The sequence below is a fragment of the Pipra filicauda genome, unplaced genomic scaffold (genome assembly GCF_003945595.2).
Source record: "Pipra filicauda isolate LSUMZ 115617 unplaced genomic scaffold, ASM394559v2 scaffold334_size1588553_pilon, whole genome shotgun sequence".
Classification (NCBI taxonomy): Eukaryota; Metazoa; Chordata; class Aves; order Passeriformes; family Pipridae; genus Pipra; species Pipra filicauda.
This window is the reverse complement of record NW_024104459.1, coordinates 792,720-810,503: the sequence shown is the minus strand read 5'-3', so window position 1 is coordinate 810,503 and position 17,784 is coordinate 792,720. Positions and strand designations below refer to the sequence as shown.

At 43.4% G+C, this 17,784-nt stretch overlaps 2 protein-coding genes across 2 annotated transcripts in view; one reads left to right on the top strand and one right to left on the bottom strand.

The window, feature by feature from the left end:
- The window catches only part of UTP20 (UTP20 small subunit processome component), a 62,206-nt gene extending 50,410 nt beyond the window's left edge, over positions 1 to 11,796 (top strand). The window contains exons 51-62 of the mRNA XM_027739218.2: positions 127 to 237; positions 1,506 to 1,585; positions 2,304 to 2,373; positions 3,403 to 3,585; positions 4,246 to 4,377; positions 5,546 to 5,678; positions 6,843 to 7,042; positions 7,384 to 7,455; positions 8,164 to 8,415; positions 9,102 to 9,228; positions 10,894 to 11,039; positions 11,396 to 11,796. Coding sequence (XP_027595019.1) covers positions 127 to 237; positions 1,506 to 1,585; positions 2,304 to 2,373; positions 3,403 to 3,585; positions 4,246 to 4,377; positions 5,546 to 5,678; positions 6,843 to 7,042; positions 7,384 to 7,455; positions 8,164 to 8,415; positions 9,102 to 9,228; positions 10,894 to 11,039; positions 11,396 to 11,551 — 1,662 coding nt within the window. The 3' untranslated portion in view covers positions 11,552 to 11,796. The remainder of the gene's footprint in view (positions 1 to 126; positions 238 to 1,505; positions 1,586 to 2,303; positions 2,374 to 3,402; positions 3,586 to 4,245; positions 4,378 to 5,545; positions 5,679 to 6,842; positions 7,043 to 7,383; positions 7,456 to 8,163; positions 8,416 to 9,101; positions 9,229 to 10,893; positions 11,040 to 11,395) is intronic.
- A 456-nt stretch (positions 11,797 to 12,252) lies between these two features.
- ARL1 (ADP ribosylation factor like GTPase 1) lies at positions 12,253 to 16,295 on the bottom strand. Its single transcript, XM_027739221.2, has 5 exons — positions 16,138 to 16,295; positions 14,762 to 14,843; positions 13,704 to 13,815; positions 12,844 to 13,022; positions 12,253 to 12,636 (listed from the first exon to the last, which is right to left on the bottom strand). Exons 1-5 carry the CDS (start codon positions 16,226 to 16,228, stop codon positions 12,606 to 12,608), a joined length of 495 nt encoding a protein of 164 aa, XP_027595022.1. The 5' UTR covers positions 16,229 to 16,295; the 3' UTR covers positions 12,253 to 12,605.
- Positions 16,296 to 17,784: the final 1,489 nt, after the last annotated feature.

Sequence of the window (17,784 nt, the reverse complement as noted above, 5' to 3'; positions counted from 1 at the left end):
GTGTGTGAAAATGTGAAAAAGTCTGTGTTAAGGTACCACCTGAGACCAGTGTAGTCCCAGGTTATAGCACTGCATCTCATACTGTGTAAGCAAAATAACATAACTCCAGCTGTGCTTTCACTTCAGGCTATTTTATCCAGGAAGCTGATTGTCCCTGAAATTCATGATGTGCTGCAGAAGGTTGCCCAGCTGGCCATCACGGGTCAGAGTGAGCCAGTGCGAGTCCAGTGCAGGCAGGTTGGTAGAGTGAAAAGTCTCTCATCTTACTTTATTTACAGCTGTCTAACAGGCTAGAGGGCTTAGTGTGGCCATCCCAGCTCTCACAGACATGTCCCTTATCCCTGCTTAACCCCAAATTTCATTTCCTCTTCTTACCGATCTTTGTTCCCCTTGATATCTGGCTTTAGTTCTTGTGACTGCTTGCCTATAGTCAGACTGCTTTCCATGGTGTGCCTTCATAGAATTGTAAAGTTATTTAGGTTGGAAAAGACCTTAAGGTCATGAAGTCCAACTGTTAACCCAGCACTGTCCAGTCCACCACTAAACCATGTCCCCAGGTGCCACCTCTATACATCTTTTAAATACCTCTGGAGATGGTGACTCCACCACTTCTCAGGGCAGCCTGTTTCAGTGCTTGGCCACTCCTTCAGTGAAGAATTTTTTTCCAATATCCAATCTAAACTTCCCCTGGCACAACTTGAGGCCATTTCCTCTTGTCCTGTCACTTGTTACTTGGGAGAAGAGATTGACCCCCCACCTGGCTACAGCCTCCTTTCAGGTAGAGTCATAAAATCCCTCCTGGCCTTCTTTTGTTCAGGCTAAACTCCTTCAGCTGCTCCTCATATGACTTCTGCTCTAGTCCCTTGTCCAGCTTCATTGCTGCTCCTCGAATTTGCTCCAGCACTTCAGTGTCTTGTAGTGAGAGGCCCAAAACTGAACACTGTTTTTGAGTTGGAGCCTCGCCAGTCCCAAGTACAGATTGAGAGCTGCTCAGCAGCGGTGACTTGGTACCTCCCCTGGGGGCTTGTTGGCCCATGTAACTAAGAGTCTTGCACTTTTTCGAATCCCAGCAGAAGAGAATTTGCCCAAAATTCATGATTACTTCCCTCTACTTCCTCATTCTTTCCAAGCTAAAACCAACCAAAAGGCAGAATTGGTTGCTCCATCTCAAGCATTGCGATACAGTACAGTAGGAGCTGCATGAAATGCTCAAAATAGTGCACTTCCATAGCTACATGGAATTCTGAAGGATGCAGAATCTTTCTAAACAGATGCCTGCACAAATCACACTAGTACTTTAAAGACTAATCTGGCAGTTGTCAAATGCCTGTTCTGGGTACAGAACTCAAGAGCAGTTTTTGACCCTTTGCGTAACAGGAATGGGACGAAAGGAATGATTGTCATAACCTTGCTGCTCCATCACTAAATTTTCTTCATAGCCCTTTTACAAGCCTGCCTGAATGTTTCTTGTAACTTCTCTCTGTGGTGGTGTTTTTTCTTTCCAGATTTACTTAAAGTACATTCTGGACTACCCCCTTGGTGACAAACTGAAACCCAATTTGGATTTCGTGCTCGCACAGCTGGAGTGAGTTTTTATTCCTGACATCTCTGTCAAAACCCAGTCTTGTTGCTTAAATATGACTCTAGTGTGCCAAAGGGCTCTTTGTGATGAGCAGAGGGTGTGGCTTAAGTAGTCTTCATTTTCCTAATTCTAAAACACTTCTCTTTTTCGGAGACCAGCTATTTGATGAAGCAAGTCCTTTTTCTCCTGCCTGTTTCACAGTTGGTTTTGTTATCTGTTTGTAAACAAAGGTTCTGTTGTTTGCTTAGTGTTTAACGGGCTCCACTGGTTATGGACCAGGTGAACTGGAAAATCCAGGAAGAGTAAGGGAAGGTGCATTTATATGACTGCTGTCCTGTGGCAATGTGTCAAGTGCAGTTGCAGGCACAGTTGAGACAACTGTACCAATTCAGCAGGATTTGTGCCTTGAACATCCTTCTGAGCTTTACCCCTCCCTTGCTCAAGGTGACAGTAGTTTACCAGGTTCCCCAGTACAGTGTGGCCATGCTGATGCAATTTGGCTGTACCTCTTTATGGCCTGTTTGTGTCCCTGTGCCCATTCGCTGAGAGGTGGAGCTGATGGGCTCGCTGCTTCTCTTCTCCCAAGTATCAGGCCAGATCTAGTTGCTGTTGTAGAAAGATCCCTATCAGCATGTGTTTCTGGAAGTGGCTGTTCTTGGAAATTGTTAGCAACTCTCTAGGAGGATTAACTCAGCCCTGACTGTTAATCATTTCTTCACAGGTATGAGTATGAAACTGGGAGAGAATCCGCACTGGAGATGATTGCATATCTCCTGGACATGTTCCCACAGGTAACAAGCACCCCTTGGTGGCAATTACTGTGGTTTGCAGTAACAGCATTTTCAGAGGAGTTGATTTTGGAAGCACTGCTAGTTCCTATTATCTCTTATCATGAGCAGAACATTCACTTATCTCCAAAGAACCTGGCTTGGCTTCAAAAGAGGAATGACATGCTGGAAAGCGTGTGGTACTTCTTTGTCTAATGTGCACAGTTTGGAAGTAAAATAAAGCTGTGTCAGCTGGAGTCTGGATAAACTCACTGGTGATTTATGCCAGGAAAAAACACAACCAGTTTAGGAAATGGGGTATGAATAGAAAGTGAAATCTGGAGTTTTCTCATTGTAAGGGTTTTTCAACATTCAAGAGAGAGATTGTTGACTGAACTGGTGTGTGATGTACCGTATCTGTTTTGTTGGCCTGACTAGAGAGTGAGGGCTTCTCAGTGGGGTGGATCAAAATGAAAGCTAAAAAATAACCATGCATCTATACAGGATCACATGCAAAATCTTAAGCTGCCTTAAAGCCCTGCAGCTGGTGCTTAGCTGAGCATTCAGGAGACTGGGAGAAGTGCAATCAAGCAAGAATTTGGAGGAAGGAAGAGAAATCCTGCACAGTAATCTGTGCTTCAGCACCACCTGATGATTAAGTACTTCAAATTGGTTCCTGGGCTGTAAAATAGCAAAGAGCTTCAGTCTCTGGGAAAAGGACCTTTGGGCTAATTGCTGCCGTGGTGAGGAACTTAAGCCTATTTCAGTGAAAGCTGGGCACGAAAATGCCCTATAAGGCTTGACACTCATGTTGCTGTCCCAGAGACATGGTAGCAAGTCACAGTCATAGCAGGGCTGGGACTGCTGTACTCTCCCTGTGTGCTCCAGCAACAGGATCATCCCATCTTAGCAGTTATCTGCCTTGACCTGGAGCCCACTCAGTGCCCACAGTGTTGCCCACTGAACACAGTGCAACAAATAACCCTCTTTTTCTGTTTAAATGCCAGAAGCTATTTGGAGATCTGTGGCTGACTAATGGTTGTTTCTTTCTAGGATCTCCTCCACAAACACTGCGGGCTGTTTTTTCTCTCTCTTTGTATGATGATGATAAATGATGATTCTGCCAAATGCAAAAAGATGGCGGCTTTGACTTGTAAATCTCTTCTCAGTAAGATCAACAATGAAAAACAAGATCTGATGTTTTCACTGGTCACAGAGTGGTTTCACAGCAAAAAGGTACTCCTTGGCTTTTCACTGACTGAGTCTGAACTGTTTTGGGGACTGAGTTAAGATCAAGGCAAGTGAGAGACTGCTAGTACCAGATCTGGTGGGTTGGTGGTTTCAGTTGTACATAACTTAGAGAGCAGGAAATGGTATAACTTCATAAAGCTGCACAAATGTAGGGACCTGCTGATCAACCTACAGACTTCGCAGCTGCATTTTGCTACCATTTTCATCTGGCACCTAATAACTAGGTGATTAGTTATCCTCCAGTTGAACTCGGGTTCTGTCCCTCTACATTAGTGGAGTTAGTGTTCTTCAACACTTCATTGTTTTCATCTTAACATGTTCAGTTTTGGTTTGTAGCTCACAGCTGCCTGTTGCATTGTGAAGAGTCAAAGTAGCTCCCAGGCCTTTGCAGCTGGGAATGGGGCTGGCAAAGGTCCTTTGGCATTCAGTTTTAGGGTGCATTTCCAGGGCTAACTCCTGCTGCCAGATGATTTTGTACCTAGCTGGCAGCATCTCCTTTTTCAACAGTACTCTGAAAAACAGCTTCTCTTAAGGTACTCTTGTGATAGGCAGAAAGTATGGGTTGCTACCAGTTCCTGCATATGGGAGCTCCCGCACATTTGATTATCAAGAAGTAACAAGGGGTGTTATTTTTTGTGTTGTCAGAGCTCACACAGGAGGTTGGCAGCCCAGGCATGTGGTTTGTTTGTTGAAGTGGATGGAGTAATGTTTGAACGGCGGCTTGAAGCAGTCCTCACTTTGATTGAAAAAGAAATCAACCCAAGTAAATTTGAAAATGTAAGTAATTTTTCCCCATGCATGAAGGTCAGGGAAGGAGAATTAAGAAAACGAAAAAAGGGAAGAAGCGTAGGAAAGATTTATCAGTTGGAACTTGCTGTTTGGGACTGAGGAAAGACACAAAACACACACATTTGTTCTGAAGTGGACCTTACTGACCTAGAACCATATTTTTTTGCTTGTAAGCCCAAATTTGAGATCATATGTCACAGCACAAGGGGGAAAGGAACTTCGCAAAGTCACCTGGCCTGAGCCTGCAGCCATACCATATAACCAGCAGATACATTGCTCCTTGCAGTGTGGGAAACGTGTCTGCTAGCTGCAGAGATTTGTGTAAGCATTGCAGGTCAGGAGTGCATGGCTTGTGACTGTCTACTTTGTCCTGTGTTATCTACAGCTTTAACTTTCAAAAGGGTTCCCTCCTGCACTTCAGACCATGGTTTTGCTGTATGGAAAATCCTTTTAGTGCACATGATTAGCTCAGAATAAAAAGGCTGCCTCAGATTCTGCTTAGCCTATGATAATGCCAAAGTGATCCCAGTCACTGTGCCTGAGGAGTGGCCATGTGTGTTACTAATGCTCAGCATGTTACCCTCCCAGAAGAAAGAAAAGAACCTCAGGATCTGTAAATTGGCAAGAGATGATACCTGCAGTGAGGAGAAATTTCGGTGTGATCGTGCCCTGTGCTGCAACACATAGGTGAAGTACTGACTAGTTATATCAAGCCAGCTGGTGATTGCAGGCAGGGTGAGGACCACGGGCAGCACACACAGTGTTGTCATAACAACTTGGGGGCTTCCCGGGTGATACAGGCAAATCTGCACTCAGCTTGGCTTCAGTGCTGAGAATCAAATCCGCACAAATACGTGCACAGACATAAATGTTACACAATGTGCGTAATTGTTTGCATTTAGAAACCCAGCAGTTTGTTATACTAATGTCTGTATGAAAAACAAGAAGAGTGATTCTAATAACAATCTCCTGCAGAGATTATCTCCAGAGGAAATGCTTCAGCAGAGCTGCTTCTGTTCTGTTTATTTTGGGAATTGGATGCAAGTCAGTCTTCTGGTTTTTTGGAGGGTTGATCTGAAATTTATCTTAGTAAGGATTAACAAGCACTGTCTTCAGGTTCTCATAAGGATCTTTCTTGACTTGCTGATTTTATTAGATAACTGAAGAGGAGGAGGAGAAGGCTGCAGATAGGCTGCTATTCAGTTTTCTTGTGCTGGTAAAAAAGCTAATCACAGAGTGCAACTTGATTCAATTAACCAAGAACAGTGATGTTGTGAGCAATATCTGGGGTAAGTACCAGGCATTATTACGGCTGTGTTACAAGTAAGATTCTTTGTGTGCCGTGTGGTTTTTCACACCCTAATACAAATAACTGAACTTTGTACAAGTTTTCATTCTGCAAAATGCTAACGCACAGCAGTTACTGGGCAGTGAAAGAGAAGTTGCTAATGGAAAAGGTTACATGGTTGATGAAAACAAGACACCTCTGTCTCAGTTGCTGGGAAGTATTTTTTATTGCCTAAGAGCAAATAGTTGCAAACTATTGCATGCTTGACCATAATTACATCCTCTTGGATGAAAACATTGAGTTCTTCTGGGAAGATGAGATTTTCTTGATGAGATCATGCATACCAGCCAGCAAGCAATGACATATGGTAATAGTGCTGTCAGTACTATATGTCTGCTGGGCTATTTGATTCAAGCAATTTCCCTGTGTGTGAGACTAGAGAATATCAGCCTGGTTTATTGGCATTTCATTGCCTTGTTTTTAATTGGTTCATTTGCTGCAATAGAAGACCTGGATCTGGCTGGTTAGTGTCTTTGAAGAGCCCAGCCTGCCAGGTGCCTTTAGTGAGATAGCAGATAACCCTTGTTATCCTGGGTTGCTTGGTGATGAGCAGCTTGGATAGAGGTGATTCAGGAAGGCAGCTCTGTTTCTTCTTTGAAGCATCCTCAGCCTTTATCCAGGGTTCGATTTGACCATCAGCAGCAGAGCCAGCTGACACAAGTCTCACAGCAGCCAGTCCCCAGACATCATGGGTAGATGAGCTGTGCACTGAGGCCCTGAGGGGACCATAGTTGCTGCAGAAACATGACTTGTCAGTCAGGATTGGAACAAATGTCTTTTTGTGTCATGCCCACTTTTTCTGCCCAGTTGTCATTGCTTTTCAGCAATGGCCCAGTCTTTTGATGTTTCAAAGTGCTGTGGGGTGCATTCAAGAACGCCTGATCACTGTGGGGACATTTGGCTACCTGTAGCTTTTTGCTGCTCTCTGCTTTGGCTGGATTGACTTGCTAGAAGGTCTTTTATTATGTTCTGAGCAGATGAGGACAGTTCATTTCCTTCACCTTTTTATTGTAGCATATGCTGTGATAATTCTTGGAGCGACCTGGTTCCATTTTTGCTCTCACTGGACCAGCTTCTGTACTGAAAGAGGTTTTCTTTCCCCCAGGTCATGTCCAGTCTCACCTGTGGTATCCTCATACCTGGGTGTGGCTGACAGCCACTGAGATCTTTGGCTTGTTGTTTGCATCTTATAAGCCAGAAGAACTTGTCAACAAGTGGAAGGAAAGAAAGTCAGGGGAGAGGAAAAAGACACCAGCAGAACTGTCTGCAGCCACAGTCTTCTTGACTGCTGAACTGGACAGAAAGGTAGTGATGTCTGTACTACTTCTTCACCCTGACTGGGACATAAAAGTAGTTTATAGTTTGGCATGCACATTCTCTTTTTAGTTGCTTGTCTGCTGCCTAACCCTGATCACTGAAGGGATTTGAGGATGTGTCTCTGCTGCTGGGAGGAGGATTTTTTGGGGTCTTATTCTCAGCAACACAAAGATTTCCCTGTAGACTGTAAGATGCATGCAGAAGTTGTGTTGAGCTGATCCTTTGGCCTCCTCTGGGAAGTGCCTTTGGTGACTGCAAATACTGCTTTGAGTTTCTGCTACCAGCTCCCTTAAATGGAGACATTTCTTTCTTGTTTTTCTTTTCCCCAGATGAAAGAACTCGTGTTTGCATTCTGCCATCAGCTGCAGTCCAAGTTCCTGGACACATCTCTGGGTGAGCAGGTAAGAACAGGAGCAGATCTGGAGCTGCAGGAGGGCACAGAGCAGGCCCTAGTGCATGAGGGAGTGTTACGTCCTAGTCAGGACAGCAGTGCTGCTGTGGTGGTGGTGGCTCAGGGTACACACACAGTTCAGGGCCAGCTGCTCTGTGCTGAGGGCATCTGAACAGCTATGAGCCTCACAGGGGCCCAGAAAAGTCCCCTTTGTGGTGTCAGCCTCCCGAGAGGCGGCAGGGACAGCAAGGGGAGGCACCATGCAGGGAAGGGACTGGGGTCCCTCTCTCAGGGAGAGTCTGGCTCTGCAGCCTAGACTGGAGAAGGTTGGGCCAACACATCCTGGAGCAGGGATCCAGATCTCTGGATGGATCCCTGCAGTTGCACTGGAGCCTGTTTGCTGTGAGTGTTTAGTCCAGCTTCGTGGTGTTGCTTGGAGGTCTGACTCCACTGTGAACCTGGTCAGTGGAGTCTCCTTGTGGAGAGCCAGGGGTACCAGAGTACCTCCTGGGGAAAGACTCTCCCATACTGCAGGAGGATACTGAGGATATTTTATGGGACTAAAGTGCTCTGTCACGTGGCTTACCTGGCAGTGGGTGAAGCCATTACAGCCTGGGTTGGCAGGTTCCTCTCTCAGATTAAGCATTGGCTTTTACATGCCCTGCTACTGAGAATGAGGGAACTCACAGTGATTGACTCCTCTGTTTTCACACTTCAGGTTATAAAGAATTTGCTTTTTGTGGCCAAAGTTGTTTACTTGCTAGCTCCTGCCTCAGAAGAAGGTAAAGAGGCAGAAGAACTCAGCTGTGAAGTGGAAGAGCAGCAGGGCTCAGAGGATGAGAAAGATATTTCTGCTCAAGGAGAGGACGCACAAGAGAAGGGCCATCCAGCCACACTGCTGTGGTTAATGAAGAAGCTCTCTGTCATGGCCAAGCGAGAAGCAGCATATTCCCCTAAGGTCCCTTTGAAGGTAAGGAACAGGGTTAGACCCGCTGCTTTTGATGCAGTAGGCACTTCTAGAGGCATGTTGCTCTGGCTCTTTGCTTCCAGGGGACCAGCTACAGAGGGTGCTGTGAGCTGGCGCTGAAGCAAGGACTAGTAGGTGCTGAATAAATAAGCATTTCAGTTTGGGATTCTCAGGAAAGGCTTGTGCCAGTCTGCTTTTTGCTGATGCTTCCAGCCTTCTCGTGGGGTGGTGGAAGAGTGATAATCCCCAAGGCACCAAGCTGAAGGGGACTTTGAAAGCCCAAGAGCGCCAGGTTTATGCAGGCAGGGGAATGGCAGTCTGGAGTAACTTGCTAGGAGAAGGGGAGGGGGTGTGTGGGAGAGCATCAGGAAAAGCACTGTGGTTCCCTGTGCTGCAGAGTTAAGTTGAACTCTTGTGTGTTCAGCTGCCTCAATTCAGGAGAGTGAGAACAAGCCTGTTCAGTGTTAAAAGCTGCCAACCCAGTCACAGCTTACACAACAGGAGTCATGTCTCATCTAAAGGCTGTACTTGGATACAGTAACACCTTGTGACAGCAGTGAGTTTTTGACTTGGGTGTCTAAAACAATGGCTTCTATGTTGAACAGTGAGGCACAGCATTCTTGTAGCAGTTCAGTTAGGAAGTTTCCTTCTAGTCTTCCTTACTTCATGTCCCACACACTTATTTTCAGAGAAGCTGCATCTTTAAGTTCCTGGGAGCAATCTCGGTGGATCTGGGGAAAGACAGGATCAAGCCCTACCTTCTGACAATTCTCACCCCTCTGTACAGGGAGCTGAACAGCAACTATGCAGAGCAAGGTAAGTGATTTCCCTCACAAAGACTAGCAAAGTGTGTCAGAGCTGTGCCTCAGTACAGTTTGTCATTCCTTTTGTCTGTTGCGACATTGATACTGTAATCAGTGAATTTCACCTACTTGCTGTCTAACCAAAACACTAGGAAAGGAGGAGAGTGTATGCCAGCTGAAACAAAAATCTACATGTTCAAAGACTGGAATGAAGTTAGGCAGGCTTCTGTGTGCAAGTGGGTAAAGCTTGAGCATGTGGTTGAGTGGGAAAAGTGTAGTACTCAAAGGTGGATTCATAGTGGCAAGACTCAGGGAGTCCTTGCTGAGGAGAGGAACAGAGCATGGGTCTTAAGGAAGCCAGAACAAAGCTGTTGCTGCCCCTTTTGGAATAGAGAAAATGACCTGTAGTGTGTGGCATGTGTGCACTGTGACTGAAAGTAGGTAAGGGAAGGGAGCTGTTTGCAATGGGAATAGAGCATGTGGGATGTGCAGGCTGGTGTACAGCTGTGGAACTGGGCACAGAACTTTTCACTTCTCCCTTTCTCCTGAGTGAGTCCAGTCAGTCTGTCCTTCTGCTGAACACCACACCTTGTTTTTCCTGGAGATCCATGGCTATTTGAAAGATCTTAAGCCAGGTCCGGTGGGAGAAAGACAAACCAACTTCCCATTGATCACAAGAGACGCTTCGTTTAAGAGCAAGACATTGGTATTTAGATAGTTCATGAAAATATGTTCAGTCAAGCAAAATCCAGTGTCAGGAAAAGAACAGATAACAAAGCAAAAAGGTTTATTTAATTCTGTGGTTTGTATATGCCATAAAAATTCAGTGTGCAGCACTGGGTGCCCACATCTCAGACAGGATACAAAAGAACTGAAAAACTGTGCAGGAGGACAGTAACAGTATTCTTGGTAAGGAACAGCTGCCTTCGCTACTACTGTTTCTTAGCTAAGCAAGTAAGAGACTTGGAAAAGACCAGGTAGAGATTGACAGTACTGCGAGTGGATAAAGAACTGACCTTTTGCTTTCTCTGCCCACACAAGAATCAAGGTCCTTCAAATGATTTTTTCAGAATATATGCAAAGATGTTTCTTCACGTGTTGTGAGGCAAGCAGCTTACACAAGCTTCTCTGGAAGCTGTACAAGCACTTGGAAGAGGGCTTGTTTGAAAGACTGAGGGAAGCATTTGCCCTGCTCTGTTTTCCCTTAACATCTCTTAGTAACCTTTTTTCCCCCAACATCTTTTTTTTCCAGTGATTGTAGTTAATATATTGCCACTAACTAGTGATTCTAACAGTTCAAACAGCCCTTATTGTGCTTTCCAGAGATGCTGACTAACAAGGCTGGAATCATCTTCATTTCCAACAAAGCCTATTCCAATAGAACCCTGGTGGCTATACACAGCAAGCCACTTCTAATTACCTTTGGCACACCATTATGCTTCTGAAAAAAACTTGCTTCTCAGCAGCATTAATTTTTGTTTGCTGGCACGAAGAGTCACTTGCAGCTCTCTGGGACAGCTGGTAAAAAACCAGCAGATTTCACAGGCACTGGTCTCTACAGTGTATTGGGCAAGGTGAATCAGAGCAGTTGTCCTTTATTAAAGAGGAACCCATGCTGCACTCTTGGCTTTCATTCCATATGCTGAAAAGATTAAGCAACTCAATTTTGTTTTAATAGATCCAACACTGAAGAACCTTTCCCAAGAAATCATAGAACTTCTCAAGAAGTTAGTTGGTCTGGAGGCTTTTTCGCTTGCCTTTTCTTCTGTGCAGAAACAGGCCAACCAGAAAAGAGCAATGAGGAAAAAGCAGAGGGCTTTGCAGGTAAGATTCTACTTTCTCTTCTAAGAAAAAGAAATAGGGCTTCTCTAAAGGCTTGAGAACTGCCCAGGAAAGGGAGTTTGAGGAAGAACTTCATCCTGAATTAGGACAGTTTCATCATTTCATTTCTGAAACTTCACAAGAAACTGTTTATGATGAGCCTCTTGGGCAGGTTCTAGCTGACAGTCATGCTTTCCCGCTTTCCTGAAGGGCAGAGCAGCCTGAATACCCTCAGTTGTGAGGAACCTGAGAACACCTGTGCATTGTCTTAGCAGCCACCAGTTTCTTAGAAAGCACTTGATGTTCATAGGGACTGCTGTTGGCTGTAACTGAACAAACAATGTACTGTTTTTCCCTAGACTGTAGCAAATCCTGATATTGCTGCAAGGAGGAAGCTGAAGAGACATAAGAATAAAGCAGAAACCAGAAAGAGAAAAATAGAATCCCTGCGCCCTATGCACAAGGCTAAGAGACATCGAAGTCATGCACTGAAGGACTTAGCAATGGTGGAATGAAAAGGCTTTTCCTTCCTGGAGGATTAATTTATGAAAAGTAATACTGAGCTAAAGAACTAATTACTGTTTAAAAAAGTATTTACATATTTTAAATGTATTTATTAGCATTTTTTCATGTCCTCTTTCATCTAGGATCTTAAATAAAAGCTTTTCAATTTTTTCCAAACCTGTATATTTACTAGAGCATGTACACTTGAATGGGCAACAACTGTGATATTTTATATTAAATTTTACTTCATTTGTAAGAAGTGGGTTCTGTGATGACTTGCATTCATGCCTGTGAACACCCTGATCCTGGAGAGAAAACACTCTGCCTCCCAACTTTGATTTGGCTTTCAGTTTCTGCAGCTGTATGGAGCTACCTACCTGTCACTTCTGGCTGAGAGTACAGGAGTAACAGCTTAAGGAGGTGGAAGTTAAATTCAAATTATGGCCCTGGCACATCAGGGCAGTAGGTATCTACTGAAGACATTTATTTTCCTTTCAGAAACCTAATGCTGTGTTAGCAGCCAAGAGTTCATTACTTGTACTCTGTTGCTGTACGTCAGCGCATCTACACTGAACGATTATGAAGTGTAACAACATCAGCTTAAGGAAACCTCTTTAGGTGTTTAGGTGGCTGCTAAAGCTGGCAGCAGTTGGACTTGTTTCTGTAAGCAAGCAGCTAGCAAGCAACCTCTAAGAAGCAACACACCTCTGAGTATAGCTGACAGTTCCAGATTTTATTAGTGTTCTAACTACACCAATATGCTGGCCACTCAAAACCACCAAAGGAGGAGTGGGATGACAAAAAAAAAAACATCTTTCCCAGCCAGTAAGACTTTCATACAAATTAACATAAGTACATTCTTTAAAAAGAAAGAAAGAACTGGAGCATTATAATGTACACAGACATTCACTTAGTTCAGTTTTACAATTCAAGAGAAGCATCCACGTTACAGGAATCAAACTCAGATCTGTCCTATTTACAAGTATTTGTGGCCTGAAAATACTTAACTGCAGAAGGGGGGATGCTGGATATAACTGAAACTTCCTTGCACTGGTCAGTTTTGTATCACTGCCTGCTCTTCAAGGCCTCCACCAGCCTAGGTAAAAAAAAAAAAGGTTAAGTCAATTTACTGAAAACTCATTTCAGTTCTGCTGAAATACTTCTAGGAGAAAACCATTCATTCTTTTAATGTGGATTCTTGTCTTTTATGTCAGATATTCCACAGATCCAGTCTTAAAAAAAAAACAAAACCAAGCCTGTAAAATTAAGCCTATGAATGAAGCATAACTAGACTGTTACTCACCATTCCATTGCTTCATCAAGGCCTGTGCCTTTAGTTGCAGAGGTTTTGAATATCTGCCATTTTCGGTCCTTCAAAGCCGGTAAGCCAAGGGCATTTGCCATTTCTGTGGGAGTCATGGCCTGTTCCATGTCCTGTTTATTTGCAAACACCACCAAAATGGCCTTCTTCAGCTCTTCTTCCTACAAAAAAAGGGAATCATGGAAGTTGTCACAGAGACTTTTACTGAATTTATTTAAGCAGAGAAAACCCAGAAACATCAGCAGCTGTCAATGATTTTGTTTGCTGATTTTTGTTCTCTAGAAAATTCTTCAGTAAAAGAACGGTGTTTATTTTCAATTCTATCATGGTATCCCATAGGGGCAATTTCAGAACGTGGCCAGTCCAAATTATGAAACAAGCTGATAGTTGGATTTAATAGGGCACATTAAGTGAGCTTGCAGGAACTGGGGAGGGAATGAGGTGTTGCTCAACTCCTTATTTATATTACCCTGTTCTGCATATGTTCTTCAGCTTCAAAATGCAGTAGAATCCTTATTACTGTTAATCTTTCAGGGCTTGATTTTGCCACCACTGCAGTACTGAGCAGCTGTCCTTGAGGCAGGTAAATTTTCATATGACCACAAGGCTTCATGTAAGTAACTGCCAGGACAGTGCTGCACAAACCATGAAATATCTATAGCGTATTTGGTGCTTTTTTCAGTCAGAAGTGTTGCCTGGGCTATGCTGAGAGCTGAAGTTTCACAAGTGAAGTTGAGCTTCACTTGATTCACTGAATCAAATTTCACATTCACTCAAATAAAAAAGTTTTAATTTCTCAATTTCTTTTCTACTGATAAGGACTGTTATCCTTGTTTTCTTACCTCTAACATAGCAACAAGCTCTGATTTTGAAGTGCCAATTCTGTCTCGATCACAGCTGTCCACTACATAAATGACTGCATCTGTGTTCGAATAGTAACACCGCCAGTATGGCCTGCAGAAGAAAGAGAAGTTCCAGTCATATAATTTGCATGTTTAGCAGTTCTTTTTAGCCAGATAATTAAAAACAGATCACCCAGAGGAAGAAAGCAAGTAGAAGATATCTTCAAGAGGCTACAAAAAGGAACAGACAGTACGAATACTTTCCAAGGCAGAACACACACACAAAAAAAAAGCCCAACAAAACACAAAACAAACAAAAAAGCAGCTTGAAAACAGGGAAAGGACAGAAGTGCTGGGGACAAATTTATTTGGGAATCGGCCTGCAGGACATCAGGACCATAACCAAGGGACAGGGAAGCAAAGAAAGTTTAAAGACACAAGCTTCTTCATTACGGTCATCAAAGAAGGATAACCAGGGAAATCTTAAATAACAATCCATCCAGGCAAGTGATTAACAAGGATCAAAACAAACCACCTTTTTCAGAATTATTGTACTGAAACTAAAAAGGGAAGGAACCTATACCTCGCTAACTGCAGCTTCCTATCTAACTACTTTGCATCTTACTACTGAGCGTTGAAAAAAGGATCATACAGGGGTACTAATAATTACTCATTACAAAACTTGCAAAGCTTGCTAAAAAAATTAGTCTACACCTAAATCCAACTTCCTAGCTTTGCATTCTTAAGAATATTTAAGTATCCTTTTGGGTTTATATCACCCACTCCTCTCTTTCTCCAATGCTACTCAATTGCCTACTACACTAATAAACTTGTTTTTCAAGGCAAAACTGGATACAAACAGCTGCTTGTTTCTTTCCAATCTGTAGTACATTACAGGTTTTACAAATTGAATTCCATCAGAAGAAAGTGCTCTCCTGACAATGGGCTGTTTTTAAAACTTAAACCAGTTTTCAGAAGTGCCTGCTTTGAGAATTCCAAGAACTTGGCAGCTTTTAGAGAAATTTAATTACGTCTTTTGATTTTAAGAGATCTATTACCTTATGCTTGTCTGTCCTCCCAAGTCCCAAACTTGAAATTTCAGATTCTTGTATGTCACTGTCTCAACATTGAAGCCAATGGCTGAAACAAAGTTACACAATTTTACTGTTGGTGATTTTTCTTTGTTTTTCTGAAGAATATTACAGCACTTCGTTTGCAATTTTCAGGCCTGAAAATTCTCAGTAGCTGCATAATGAAGTTCATGCCCTTTGTGAAGTTATCCCAACAAACATGGCTCAAAATAATGCAGTAATTTTTCTTCTTTGAACAATAAAACCACATTGTAAGCAGATTGTAGAGATCTGTAACAAATGCTAACATTGTTAAAAACCAACAGGAGTATGCCTGAAATCACCAAAAGAAACAGAGTAAGGAGTAAAGAACTGGCCTGCTTTGATAACCAAGTACACAACTGACAGCAGTAGAACACTGAGGAATGTGTCCTTCATGTCCCTGCAAGGTCTGCACTGTGGTAAGAACCTCAGCATAACCAAAGCAGAACCAGTTTCTCAGCAGAGGACTTGACACCGAGATGTCTGGAAGATGGCAACAAAGCTGCATTAGAACACGTTTGTCGTTCCTTTTCCTTCCAGCCCAGAGAAACACAGCACAGGGAAGTGAATGGTGGGCACAGGCTGCTTAGAATTTATGGAGGCTAAAATAAGCAACACCCTCGGGCAGAAAGATTACAGCATAGCAAACTGCTGGTTTCTAAAAGGTAAAACTGACCAAAGTCAGATTCAGGAGGAACACAAGAGATATGACAGGCACTCAGAAGTCAAGCATCCCTTGTCCTTCATGTTACACAGTGCGATCCTGGCCAGACCACTTCGACACACACGTGGTGGTGTAGCAGGTTGGTGTGTGAGACCTCACACTGAGTATTTTTACATTTTCTACAGAACATAAATCATCTGATTTCTTCTTCTCCATGTTAAACAAAAGTGTTTATTTAATTAAGACTCTTGTCAAAAAAAAAAGAAAATTAAATAGGTGTGATTCACTGACACCATCCTACGTACAATAACAATGACCTCTGGAATTGTCATAACAGCTTATATCTGGAAATGAAAGAATTATACAATCCAAAGTTACCATCTGCTGAACACTGACCTATCACAAAAAGCCTGCCAAATATTGCTAACCATCTTAAGGTCAAATGCCTTTTGCATTTTGTAGGACAGCATAATATTGTTTTGTAATGCTTTTATGCAAGAAAGTTCTTAAATACAACAGTGCAAGGCTCCTACAACGTAAGGTTCTATTTTTATGAAGGAAGCATGTATTAAGTTCAGCTGACAAAGTTTATGTGTTAGAGCTACAGGCAAATCACAGGCTACAGGCAAATACTCTCCCTACGTCACTGATCACTTACTTGGAATGGTGGTAACAACTTCTCCAACTTGTAACCTGTAGAGAATGGTTGTTTTTCCTGCTCCATCCAGCCCCAGGATGAGAATCCTCATCTCTCGAGTTCCAAACAAACTGGAAAAAATGGTGGAGAAAAAGCCCCCTACAAAAACAAGAAGAGAAAGATGTTTCCATGTCAGCTAGCAATATGGCAGATATGGAAAGACACAGAGACCAACCTTATTTCTTATGGGGCTACAATCTGTTTCTTCAATGAAAACAGATAAGTTCAGGTTGTTGCCCAGATAGCTGTGTGCTGAACCACTTTATGTCTTCCTGGTTTATGCTGCTATTTTATGATTTTACAGTAGCTCGATGCAGCAAATTATGTTGCAGCAGATTCAAGCTTTCCCACTGTGGTTACAATTTTATTTTTTCCTTTCCTCTTATTTGCCAAAATCTGAGCCATCTTCTCTTTTGTTTGTATCAGACTCTATCTTTTCAATACCAAACACTAGAGAAGGACATGCTGATGCCTGAAAGAATTCAGCCTCAGAAGATGTTTTACAGTCTTCCACAGGACCATCCACTTCTTTTTTCTTAAAATGAAGTATAAATCAGTAGGTACACGTTAAATCAGTTTGTTACAAACTGTGAAGCTTCACTAAATCGAGTACATTAACAGAAAAGTCCAGGAGATGATTTTAAATGTCCCTTCTTTTTTTTTCAAAACTGGCTCACCCCAACGTCATTTATTTTCTAAATGCATGCAAGAGTACTTCTGGCCAGGTTAACATCTGATTTACGCCTACTAGATGTTTAATCGTAGAAAGAATGTTAATGTTCTAAGCCAGTAACAATTATGTTTTTTCCAATGATTCTTATAACAAATATATGTAATGCTAAAGAATATTTTTGTCAATACACTTAAAGCTTGTAAAAGGCGAAGGTACAAGGAGCCAGTGGCCAGTTTGCAGGGTGCTTCTCAAGGCACCATTTACTGTGAGACAAGTGAATAACTTTAACAAAACAGATGGAAAAAAGGTATTTCAATACAAACATTACAAGTAGAAGGTTACTATTGGATCCATGGAGGCCTAAGATTTGAAAACTCTTTCCTCTAAGTCAGTAACTTTGCTTACTGCCAGACACCTCTCCCTCTTTTTATATGCTAATATGTACACTTTTCCCACACTAAAACACTGTTCAAATACCACCTGTAATAGAACAGGTTCATGCCAATCACTTCACCCTTACATTCAGGGTCTCTCTTACTATTCCCTCTACTTCATTTACTATCCTGCAGCACCTCTTCTCATAATACATTCCTTATTAGGAGTCCATTACAAACTTGAGTCGGAGTTTAATTTTGGTCTCAGGACATGACCGCACGCCCCCTCCTGCCGCGCTGCTCGGGCGATTTGCCCTCGCAGGGCAGCGCTGCGCCGCCCCACGGCGGCCCTGAGGCGCCTCTGCGGCAGCGCCCCGGGAGGGACCCGCGGGTCGGGCCCGGTCCGGTCGTGGGGCGGGGGGCAGGTGGCAGCAGCCCCGCGCCCGGCCCTCGGCATCCCGCCGGCGGTGCTGGCGGTCAGCACCGTCCCCTCCCCGCGGGAGAGTTCAACACCGGCCCGGCCGCCGGCCCCGCCGCCCCCTCTGTACGGGCCGCCGGGAC